Source organism: Nomascus leucogenys, chromosome 15 (assembly GCF_006542625.1).
Source record: "Nomascus leucogenys isolate Asia chromosome 15, Asia_NLE_v1, whole genome shotgun sequence".
Classification (NCBI taxonomy): domain Eukaryota; kingdom Metazoa; phylum Chordata; class Mammalia; order Primates; family Hylobatidae; genus Nomascus; species Nomascus leucogenys.
The window spans coordinates 78,346,105-78,358,263 of NC_044395.1; the positions used below are offsets into that span (position 1 = coordinate 78,346,105).

The 12,159-nt window shown below is 49.5% G+C and overlaps 1 protein-coding gene across 11 annotated transcripts in view; it reads right to left on the reverse strand.

The window, feature by feature from the left end:
- Positions 1-12,159, reverse strand: part of ABCC8 (ATP binding cassette subfamily C member 8) — an 85,463-nt gene that overhangs the window by 26,331 nt on the left and 46,973 nt on the right. For 4 of the 11 annotated variants that reach the window (XM_030828860.1, XM_030828849.1, XM_030828851.1 and 1 more), the window contains exons 13-16: positions 10,181-10,286; positions 9,905-10,087; positions 9,483-9,639; positions 8,683-8,788 (exon numbers count right to left, since the gene is read on the reverse strand). In XM_030828860.1, coding sequence (XP_030684720.1) covers positions 8,683-8,788; positions 9,483-9,639; positions 9,905-10,087; positions 10,181-10,286 — 552 coding nt within the window. The remainder of the gene's footprint in view (positions 1-8,682; positions 8,789-9,482; positions 9,640-9,904; positions 10,088-10,180; positions 10,287-12,159) is intronic. The other 7 variants (XM_030828859.1, XM_030828858.1, XM_030828857.1 and 4 more) reach the window with 3 other exon arrangements.

Genomic DNA, 12,159 nt, shown 5'->3' on the forward strand with positions numbered 1-12,159 from the left:
CATTTCATCCTCTTAACCCAACCAAACTTCACATTCCCTAACCATCAGATTGCTGTAATTTACAATTTACAGACAAGCTGGTAACATGAGACATAAAAACCTAAAGCTTACAAATTCCAGCTCTGCGGCCACAGCCCAGATAAGCTTATCTCTGGAGTCTTCCTGATGTGACTACTTCCAGAGTAGCAGAGATGGTTATTGATGCATCTGTGGCATCCCTGAGGACCCCAGCACACAATAAGCTCTCCCGGCCCTAACTCAGTTTGCAACATTGTCTGCACTGCTCAATTAGCCCTCATAATGGACTCCCTTCCTCTCTAATCAGCTCCTGTGTAATTCCTTCATCCCCAGTGGAATTTTAAGGCAGGAAGAACATCTTTTTCAGCCCCCATGGTGCTTAGCACATGACAGAGCTATATAATGAATGGAGGTTGGTAACAGATATATTAATCTTTTGGAAAGAAGAAAGGGAGGGGCTGGCTCTCATTGCTGGCCTTCCCTGTGCACTGTGAGAAGTTGTTTGCAAACAACTCATCATCTCATCCTTACAACCCTATAAACCCTATCCCCATTTTACACATGAGGATACTGAGACTCAGAGTTTGCAAATGTGATGGAGCTGGGAAGAGGGGAAGCTGGGGTGTGAATCCAAGTTCTTCTCTTTCCAGTGTAGCCCCAAGCCTCCTCCAATGAGCCTCCCCAACTTTATATCTGTTTTAAGCTGAAAAGTAAAGAATGGTATATCTGGCAGGCACCATCTCTCACTGATTGCTCTGGTCCTTACGAGAGTGCTGAGGGCATTCGATTCCTCCTCTGCCTGCACTCTAGGGAGGAAGCACACAGCTGAAAGCATGAGTCTTCCAGTTCCCCAACCGCATGTCCTTCCCTCCAGCCCACTAGGAGCTGGCATATGTGTGGCAACCTGAATCAGGGCACAGAGGCTGCCTTCCAGGGGCTCACACTCTGGTAGGGCAAATCAGAAAGGTACCGAAGTCAGGAAGTTATAAGGGTCAAAAGAAAAGTAGGACAAAGTATTAGAGAACTTTTGGGGAAAAGTATACACAAATGCATACGCAAATGCATAAAGAAAAACTGGAAGCTTCTGGGTGATGGGATATTAGGTGGTTTTTATCTTTTGTATGCTTGTGTATCTTTTCTAATATAATGTGCATTCTTTTAGAATCAGAGAAAAACATAATTTTTAAAAGAAATTTGGAGGAGGAATAAATCTGAGAAAATGAGTAGAGCCTCATAGAAGAAGTCATAGCCGAACTGAACCTTAAAGAGTGGGAAGGATTGAGACGGTGGAGGTGAAGGGAGGGAACTGTAGGTTAAAGGAAGAGGCAGCATATGATAACAGGTGGGAGAAGTAGGAAAAATATGGGCTCTGACATTTGAATCCCAGAGGCTTTTCCACTCACTGGCTGTGAAATCTGAGGCAAGCTCCTTTACTTGGAGGAGCCTGTTTCCTGATCTATAAAACGGGGGTGAAGGCACAAACCTCACAGTGACACTGGAGAATGTATTACAGCTCACAGCTGGTTAGGGGGCAGATTGTAGGCTCGGAGAACTAGGAGGAATTGTCTTTTCAGCTCAGTGCTGAAAAGTGACAGTGTATTACAGCTCACAGTCGGTTAGAGGGCAGGGCTTGGAGAACTAGGAGGAATTGTCTTTTCAGCTCAGTGCTTGGCCCCAAAAGTACAGGCAGAGGGAGAATTGAATACCCCCAACACTCATTTAAGACCCTGTCAATAAATAAAAAGGGAAGAAGTGGAAACTGAGGTTCAAAGAGTGAGCTAGGATATACAGGGCTCCACAGCCCATTCATCCTGCCCAGACAGGCTTGTTGCTGTCCTGAAGGGTTACCTTTCACCCACAGCGTCCTTTCCAATTGATGTCATTGGGTCCCATTGCCAAATCTCTGAGAGAGTAAAGGTAGGGTTTTACTCATTGTCCAGACAGTGAGTCTGTCTCAGAGAGGTGAAGTAACCTGCTCAAGGTCACAGAGCTAGCAAGTGGCAGCATCAGGACTACAGCCAGGGGCCATCTGATTCCCATGCCTGGACGGTCACTTCCTCAGAGCATCCCTTCTCCTGTCTGTCAGCTGTCTCACCACACCTGCCTCCTCCAGGAAAACCAGAGGCACTTGAGCCCCTGACTTCAGCTCCCCAAAGGCTCCAGGAATTGTACAGGCAGATGGGACCAGGGCCGTCCTGAGAGAAGCCTTTTTCTCTCTTCCTGGGGAATCAGGGCTCTTGGCAGGCAGCATCCACACCAGCCACCACAGGCAACAGCATTGCAGCAGGGAGCTCCAGTGAGACTGCGTGTGCAGCTCCTCACAGGGAAGTGGGAGCCTCTTCCCCACGCTGATCCTTTCCTCAGGGTCCTGGTTCCTGCCGACCCCTTGGGGCATTTAAAGTCACTCTACTGTGGATATTAATGGCTCTATTCTTCATTTCCAGGGAAAGAATTTCACCCGAGTGTATCTGCTAATATTGACTTTTTACCAAAATATTTTCCTCTTAAGGATTAAAGAGAGAGTTTGCAAATTCCCAGGTTGACAGTTCCTTGAAGCAGAGAGCCAGGGAGGGGCAGGTGATTCTTCCTAAAGCGAATGCTTGGGAACCACACAGTTCTCTCTGAGACCAGGAGCCAGGCTGCTGACATGAGGGACCAGCTCGGGGCTGCATCTGCAGGACTTCAGCAGATGGACCCTTCGTGCCCCCCCCCCCGCAGCTCTGTCTGCACATCTCTGTCCACTCTGGGTGGGTGAGCTCCCCAAGGGCAGATGCTAGGCCTTTTCCTTTGTAGCCTACACAGAACAGTGCACAAAATACAGATCTGCATGGGGCACCTGGGGTACAACATGGAATAATCCCTCAAGGAGCTCAGAGTCATGGAGGAGACAGACACATTAGCAAATAATTATAATACCATGTGAGGTATGCACTAACGGTATTTGCTCATTCCAAATATTGATGGAGAAGAGGGGTAGTGAAATACTAGGTTAGGAAACAGCACGGACAAAGGCATGTGGAAAGGAGAGAGATGTCAAGATGCATTATAATGGCAGCCTCTTGAAGGTCTTAAGTTGTTCCTGGTTCATTCATTTAGCAAGTGAATTCGCTTAGCAAAAAGCACTACGGATACAGTGAGACAAATAAAATATGGTCCCTGTCCCCAGGGAGCTCACAAGAATCTTTCCCAGGAGACAGACTGGAGGACATTTAAAGAGGAACAAGGGAATTTTGTTCCTGGCAAAGAAGTACACTGTTGAATAATAATATTTATAGGATATTCACTACATGCTAGGTCAATCCTCACATCAATCTCATGGGTAATAAGGGAAACTGGTAGACAAAGCTTATGAAATTTTCCAAAGCACAGAGACCAAATGTGAACCCAGGCAGCTTGGCTGCAGAGCCTGCGTGTGCAGCCATACTGCTCACGTGGTCACTGGAGGAATAAAGGAACAGTTGTACCAACAAAGCACCCATCTCCCCAGAGCATTCTCCATTCTGCACTTCCTAATCCCCAAACTTCCTGCCTTGTGCCTCCTGGAACTCCTTCTGGCTGCCTGGACACCAGATCTTGGCCTGGGTATGGCTGAAAAGCATCTGAGCAGCAGCCTGGCATCACCCTCGCCTCTGGCTGCAGGCGCACAGACTTGGGAAGGCTTGCCAGGTCAAAGGCTGTTTTGCTTTTAGCTCACTTTGCAAGCATGTCCTCCCTGCAGACCTGGGACTCAATGTCTGAGGTGTGGAGTTCCTGCCAGTAATGGAGGGGGACTCTCCACACACAGCCCCCACACTTAACTCGATGACCAGGATAGGTGGGCCAGCCAGAGCAGTGCACATGTCTAGATTTTGAGAGACAAACAGCAGATGAAGCTAATTGAGTTGTATCTGCCTAGACTCCTCCTCCTAGCCACTATAAGGAGCTCCAGACTGACCTTCCTTCCTAGAGTCTGTCTTTTCTTTTTCTCTCTCCCCAGTCCGTCATCCTTTGTCATAAGCATGATCCTTCTGCAGCATTTGGGCTAAAACTTACTTCCTAGAGGTAAGCACTGTATCCATAGTGCTTTTGCTAAATGAATTCATTTGCGAAATGAGTGAACCAGAAACAACTTAAGATCTTCAAGAGGCTGCCATTACAATGCATCTTGACATCTCTCTCATTTCCACATGCATTTGCCCAAGCTGTTTCCTAACCCAGTACCTACCTCTCTTCTCGATCAATACATCAAATGAGCGAATATTAATGCACACCTCACACTATGTTATGATTGTTTGCTAATGCCTCCCTTCCTACAGTCTGTCTGTCTTTTTCTCTGTTTCCCCAATCCATCATCCTTTATCACAAGCATGGTTCTTTTGCAACCTTTGGGTTAAATCTTACTTCTCAGACCTACTACATGGGATCTAAGCCAAGTTCACTTCTTCAGTCCCATCTTTCCTAATGCACCCCACGCATCCAGTACTCCAGGTGCACAGAACTATGTTCTTTAATATCAGCAAGCCTTTGCCCACATCATCACCCCTGCCTGGAACACCTCCCTCTCCCATCCCTGCCTTTTCTACTTGATGAAACCATATTCATCCTTCAAGGCTCAAATACCACATCCGCAGTGAGCCTCCTCTCCTTGACTGCAGAGTCAATTGTGGTTCCTCTGTGCTCTTTCTTCTAAGGCCCAGGTCTCCTCTCCCCTCTTAAAAGCGGGGCCGGCCAGGGACGGTGGCTCATGCCTGTAATCCCAGCACTTTGGGAGGCCAAGGCAGGCAGATCATGAGGCCAGGAGTTCGAGATTAGCCTGGCCAACATAGTGAAACCCCGTCTCTACTAAAAATATAAAAAATTAGCTGGCATGGTGGTGTACACCTGTAGTCCCAGCTACTCGGGAGGCTGAAGCAGGAGAATCGCTTGAACCTAGAAGGCAGAGCTTGTGATGAGCTGAGATCGCACCACTGCACTCCAGCCTGGGCAATAGAGCGAGACTCCCTCTCAAAAAAAAAAGCAGGGGCCATGTCTTAGTCACCTTTGCACTCCTGTTGCTGTCACAGGGTCTCGTACACACTAGGCGCTCAGCTGGGTGAATGAATACGTCACTGTGGATGCTGGAGAATGAGTTGACTTGGGAACAAATTCTCATGATTTCCCAGGGTTGGCTGCAAGCTAACAAATGTACTTCACTATGCTTGAAAGAGAAGCTGGACCAGGACTGGGCGGGAGAGCAAAGAGGATCCTGGTGAAATGAGACCCCTTCACTACCGCCCCTCTGCGAGCCTCGAACAGAGCTGGGAGGTGGGGCCTAGGCTACCTGTTAAGGAGAGTAAGTGTTGATAAGGACAGAGCTGTGAGGACCCACGTGGCAGCTCTGGGAGGAGGCAGGTGTGTGTGAGTCACGGCCACAGCGACTGCTGGCCTTTGGACTGTCAGGCTAGCTATGCTTTCTTCATGATGCTCTTGTGCCCCTTCTCTTTGAGCACATGGTGGCAAACCAATGCACTTGAGCACCTAGGTGCAAATCCCACTTCTGCCATTTAACAGCTGGGTGGCCTTGGGCAACTTGCTTCACCTCAGTTTCCTAATCTGATAAATGAGGATATAATAATATCTACTGCACAGAGTTTGGTGCAGACTGACTGAGATGATGAGGTGCCTGCACAATGCCTGGCCTATAATAAGTTCTCAGGCAGGAACAGAAAACCAACCACCACATGTGCTCACTATAAGTGGGAGTTAACAATGAGAACACACGGACACAGGGAGGGGAACATCACACACCGAGCCTGTCGGGGGGTGGGAGGCAAGAGGACGGAGAGCATTAGGACAAATACCTAATGCATGCGGGGCTTAAAACCTAGATGACAGGTTGATAGGGGCAGCAAAGCACCATGGCACATGTATAGCTATGTAACAAACCTGGACACTCTGCACATGTATCCCAGAACCTAAAATAAAACAAAAAATAATAAAAAAAAGAAGTACTTAGGGTCCTTTGCCTTGGAGAGGCTCCTTGTGTTCCCTGGGCTGGGGCAGAGGTTTCCTAAGAGAGAGGGGCAGCAGTCAGACCCTGAGGGTTGGCACAGCTTGGAGAAGAGGTGAGGACCAAGGCAGGGCAGAGCTGACCCCTGCCAATCATGCCTGCTTCATCTACATAGGACAAGGAGAGCTCCTGAGGCAGGCACGATGCCACATGAGGGCATGAGGGTGGGGGAGGAGAAGAAAGCAGGGCAAAGGGACCAGGTTCAGAGTGGGTTTTGACATCCATGCTGAGCAGGTCAAGGCAGGGGCAGCTCCAGTGTCTGAGCCCTGCAATCCTTCTGGAAAAGCCCTGCCTTGGAGGAGGGCCCAGATCCAGCCTGACCACTACATGGGGCTTGGACAATAACCCTTAGGACTAGGCCCTGGGGGCCCCAGCAGTGACCAGGTTTGAGGGAAAGAACATGGGCAGAGTCTCTTCTCCACACACTGACTAGTAAGTCACCCAACTTCTCTGAGCCTCAGTTTCTGCTTCTGTGAAATGGGGTAACAACACTCCCCTCCTAAACTTAGTAGGAGGATTGATGAGATCATGTTGACAATGCACTTAGCAAAGGGCATGGCCCATAGGAGGTGCCCAATAAATATTGGTTACTTTCTTCAGCTCATAGTGCACTGGGAACTCTTGTCTTCTTGCTGCAGACATGCAGTTGGACAGCAGAAAAGGGCTCCTCCCTCCAAAGGCTGGAGAGGCAGTTGGAATAAGGCAATATGATCTCAAACCAAATACCTGGGCCTTCCCAGTCAGGCTATGTTGAAAAATCTCCCAAATAAAATGGCAAATGGAGGCAAAGACCCCTCTGCCCCCAAAGACATCACAGTCTCTGATGGGAGGTGATGGGAAACCCAAGGGGCTCATTTGCTAGCCCACGACCCCACTGAGGAGGGAAATTTGCCATCTTTTGGATACACCATTCAGAGACATCTTGGAAATGCAGGAAACGGGGGTGCATGTTGATATTCAGACATTGGGCCCAAAGTCTTTCTCCCTGCTCAGTTCTGTACTCATGCTTGTGAAAAACCTGACACCTTGAATAATTTTCCCCTAGAAATGATTGGTAGGGAAAGCTTGCCCTTCTGCTGATTGGTTGCAACTTTTATTCCTAAATGAGTACTCCAAAGCCCAGGGATCCCTTTTTCCCTCGGCTACCAGAGGGCACAAAGCCAGGTTTTATGTTGATGGCTGTAGTTGTCCTCTGCCCAGGTTGCTGAACATCTTTTTACTCTCTTCATTTCTCAGCTCCTATTTTCTTACCTTTTTAAAAGGTTTTATTTTACATGTATCTTTTTTTTAAATTATACTTTAAGTTCTGGGATATACATGCAGAACGTGCAGATTTGTTACACAGGTACACACATGCCATGGTGGTTTGCTGCACCCATCAACCCTTCATCTACATTAGGTATTTCTCCTAATGCTATCCCTCCCCTTGCCCCCCACCGCCAGACAGGCCCCAGTGTATGATGTTCCCCTCCCTGTGTCCGTGTGTTCTCATTGTTCAATTCCCACTTATGAGTGAGAACATGCGGTATTTGCTTTTCTGTTCCTGTGTGAGTTTGCTGAGAATGATGGTTTCCAGCTTCATCCATGTCCCTGCAAAGGACATGAACTCAACCTTTTTTATGTCTGCATAGTATTCCATGGTGTATATGTGCCACATTTTCTTTATCCAGTCTATCATTGATGGGCATTGGGTTGTTTCTAAGTCTTTGCTATTGTGAATAGTGTTGCAATAAACATACGTCTGCATGTGTCTTTATAGTAGAATGATTTATAGTCCTTTGGGTATATACCCAGTAATGGGATGGCTAGGTCAAATGGCATTGCTGGTTCTAGATCCTTGAGGAATCACACTGTCTTCCACATGGTTGAACTAGTTTACAGTCCCACCAACAGTGTAAAAGCGTTCCTATTTCTCCACATCCTCTCCAGCATCTGTTGTTTCCTGACTTTTTAATGATCACCATTCTAACTGGTGTGAGACGGTATCTTATTGTGGTTTTGATTTTTACATGCATCTTTTATCAACTAGTTTCAAGTGCTCCTTGGAAGTAGGTGGGTATAAATAATAGATTCATGATTGACTCAGCCTGGGATTCTGGCTCTTTAATTAAGACAGTGATCTTTGCCCAGAAACCAACATTTATTGGTTACATCTGGATCTTCAGAACACCCACTTATGGTGTGTATGTCAGTGCAGCTCAGGACCAAGCTGGAAACCAATGTTGGTGTTGCAATTTCCCGCACTGGGAAATTACCGCCGTGCATCTGTGTAACCATGGGATTCAGAGTCTGACAGAACTGAGTTTCAATTCCAGCTCTGCCGCTTAATAGCTGTGTGAATTAGGACAAATAGTTTAACCTTCCTCTATAAATGAGAATTGAGAACAGTATGGACCTTGCTAGTTATCATAAAAATTAAATGAAATAATGCACGCAAAGGACTTAGCAAAGAACCTGCGCATAGTAAGAGTTGAATACGTACTAGCAATGATGATGAGAATATCAATTAGCAGCATTTATTGAGTCCTCACTGAACACAGAGTGGCCCCTCCAATAAATGTGTGTACATCCTCAACTGAGGAGGATGGCTGAAAGGAGATTTCCCCTCCACTGAGCCCCGAGGATACATCTATTACCTGCTCCAGAAGACAGCCCCTGAGACCTTCTGCATCTCCCCCAGTGCGGCTAGAAGGAGCGAGGACTTGCCGCAGCCCACCTGCCCCACGATCATAGTCAGCTGGCCTGCAGGGAGGGAGGGTGGCAGATGGGAGTGGGGCCAGGGGAGTCTGAACAATCATTACCCAGAAAGACAGACAGACAGATGCACCCAACCCTGGGGCCCCTGTTTTCTTTCTTCCTACCTAGAATCCCCAACAAGTCCTCTCCCTCTTTAACCCTTTCCTTCTGGAAATCAACATCCTCCTATGGCTCCCCAGGTCCTTCCCCCTCTCTGATTTCCTGCCCTGCCACCCTTCCTAAGCACTCGCTTCTCCTTTACCATGCTCCTAGTATGAGCCCAGGCTCCTTGTGGTCCCAAGAAACGCCATCCTGAGTCCCACCTCCAACCCACCTCCATACTTTGCTCATGGCTGCCTCTGCCAGAAAATCCTCCTGCCTCATGGCCTCAGGGACTTTGTCCATTCTCAGAAACTCCACCTCTTCCACTTGCGTTCCTTGACTACCCACCTCTGATCTTTTTGTGCATTGGATGGTTTGACATTAAGGGTGGCAATTTTACCCTGTCCTTAGTGCTGCACTCCCACTCAGCACACGGAAGCCTCTAGAATGTAGCCTACCCCTTCTCTAATATACCCAGGGCATCCACCAAGAATGAGCAGAGAGTAGGTACTCAATAAATGCAGCTTTGTCTTTTTATCTCCATGTTATTCAATGGGACATGGGGAGGGGCATGCTGGAGGGGTGGACTGGGCCATACCTCGGGGTATACGAATGGTGATGTTGGACAGTGTGGGGATTCCATCTGGGGTCCATGTGAAGTAGCCTCCCATGATCTTCATTAGGCGCGTCCCACCGCCCAGGAGAGAGCAGAAAGGCAGCCATTTCCCAGTGTGAACAGTCTCTGGCTTCCCCTCCTCCATGAAAGCCAAAAGACGGATTCCAGCCCCTGGATCACTTCCAGAGCAGGGGAGTGGGAGACTGGCCTTCTCATGCTGACCCCTGCCTAAGGCTGGGGGTCCTCCCACTTGGTGGTCCCTGGTTTCTGGACTCCTATGGACCCTATAGGCGGGCAGGGTGACCTCTGCAGAGGACTAAGCATGCAGCTTTCTGGCTTTCCAGGTGCTGAGCTCCCTCTGGGAGTTGGTGCTGGGTGGCCGGGCATGGGGCAGCAGGACTCACCTGGACACAGCAGTTGTCAGCATCGCCATCTGCACTGGGGACCAGGCTCTGCAGTGGGCCGGTGAGGCCCCGACAATCCTCCCGGGCTGGACGCTTGCGATTCACAACCTTGAGGGGCTGGGGGTGGTTTGGAGGTGAGGACCCACTGGGCTGGGAGCTGTGTAGGGAAGGGAGCCCCTCTTCCTGGGAAAAAAGGCAGAAGTCCGACACAGCAGGCCCAAGTTTTGGGCCTTAGAGGACCATGCTGGGAGTAGCAAGGGGAGGCCGGGCACTCACCACCGCCTGGTACTTGCTGGCTGGCCCCTGAGGTGTGGGCTCATGGGGGGCACACTGCTCCTCATGGATCTCTGCACTGGACAGGAACTCGCTCAGCTTTTGCACGCTGCTCGGGAAGCATAGCGACACCCCTCACCCCTGCCAGGGGCAGAGGGGAGGGGAGAGGGTGCAGCCTGATAGAGAGCTCTGAGAAGGATCTCAGGCCTGAAGTATAGTCCCACAAAGCCCACACTGAAGGGGGCAGACCAGTGGGCATGGGGGCAGGTAATTGGTGTTACCAGGGTTTGCTAGGGTTGGCCAGTCAGCTGGAATAGGTTGGGGTCTGGATTGGAGGTGGGGTTGGTTAGTTTTAGGGTTAGTTTAATGTTGAAGTTAGTTAGTCTGGATTATTAGACTGAAGGATGGTTGGTGTTGGATTGGTCGGGGTTAAGGTTAGTTAGGACTAGGATTGGTAAAGAATCAATAGCTAGTATTTTGTAAGCATACACTATATGCCAGACACTGTGTTAACTGTTTTGTAGCATTATGTAATCGGATCCCCATAACAGCCTGCTGGGGGAGGTGTCATTACTCATGGGGGAGGCGGCTATTCCTACCCTCTCCCCTGTCCAGATTTCCCTGTGAAGCTGAGGAGGCACTGGAAGCTTCACTCTTCCAGTTCATTCTCTCCCATCCTGGAGGTGCGAAAGCTTTCTGGGAAGCTCAGGATTGTTTGTATTCCCCTTTCTTCTCTTTTGCTAAATGTCCAACAGGCCTGGGGCAGACAAGCCATCCCCAGGCAAGGTTATTCTTGGGTATAAGTGAGCTGTGGCCTGGAGTCACTCTTTCTGTGCGCCACCCCCTGGATGGGAGGGGCAGACTGCCAGGCTCTGCCTTAATCCCCTGTCCAGCCTCCCTCCCCGGCAGGCAGTGACTGGGAAGAGTGGAGCTGGCCCTCCTCTCTTGGGGTGAAGCTTCAGGTGGTGTCCTGCGCCCACCTTCAGCCAGAGCCTGAGCTGCCTCACTGAAAAGACCTCTGCTACTCTGGTGTTCCATTCCTGGAAACAGTGGGATCCAGAGTGTTTGAAAATATGAATGCTTTGGGATCAGTGCAACAGTTTTCAGGCAGGTGCAGCGTTCTTAAATCTGTGGCTTCTACACAGAATCATAGGGCTGGAGAGTGGGTGGTGGGAGGAGGGGTGATCATCAGACCCCACAACACCCTGGCCAAGAAACTGAGTCAGCACAGCCGACTGTGGAAATGGGAGCTAATCCCTGTTTAACCAGCTACTCCCTGGTCAGATACTCCTTAAGCATAATTTTGCTGAGTTATGCCCCATTCCATCTTGGAACCCATGCTAGAGCCTCCCCCTGCAAGCTACCCTATCAGCTACTTCATTCCAACAGCTACTCCTTCCTTCCAGCTTCCCAGGACCTGCCAGGGTCCCATGAGACAGGGGTGTCACCTTCCTCAAGGCTGAAGACACAGAGGACATTTGTTACTGACTGGTCCTCTGGCCATGGGTAAGAACAAGCCAGCCCTTACCAGGCTCTTGCTTTCAAGGAACCAGAGCTACTTCAGAGGCCCGAGGACATCTTCTCACTCCAGATAGGGCATTTCCCAGCCACAGCCTCAGCCTTCTACCTTCAGGCTTTCATTCCCAAGAAGGCAATGCCTCTGGGACAGTGGCAGAGTCCCCATGAGGCTCTAGAGCCCGGAAGTGGGAGCCTCCAAGAGCTGTGGGCCAATCAGAGCAGGACCCAGCGCTTGGGGGAAGCTGTTTCACTGGCTGAGGCTGTGAGGGCTCAGGGGCTGTGGAAAGGGTAGGGGATACTTGGCCTGGGAAAGATAGACACAGTGGATGCCTTCTGATATCCGTGGGGCTGCCACGTGGGGAAGGGATGGCCTCATTCTTGGTGGCTCTGGAGGGTGAAGTTAGGACCAGTGGGTAGAATTTAGGAGGATTCCACATTTGGCTCAACACTGATTTTTTTTTTTA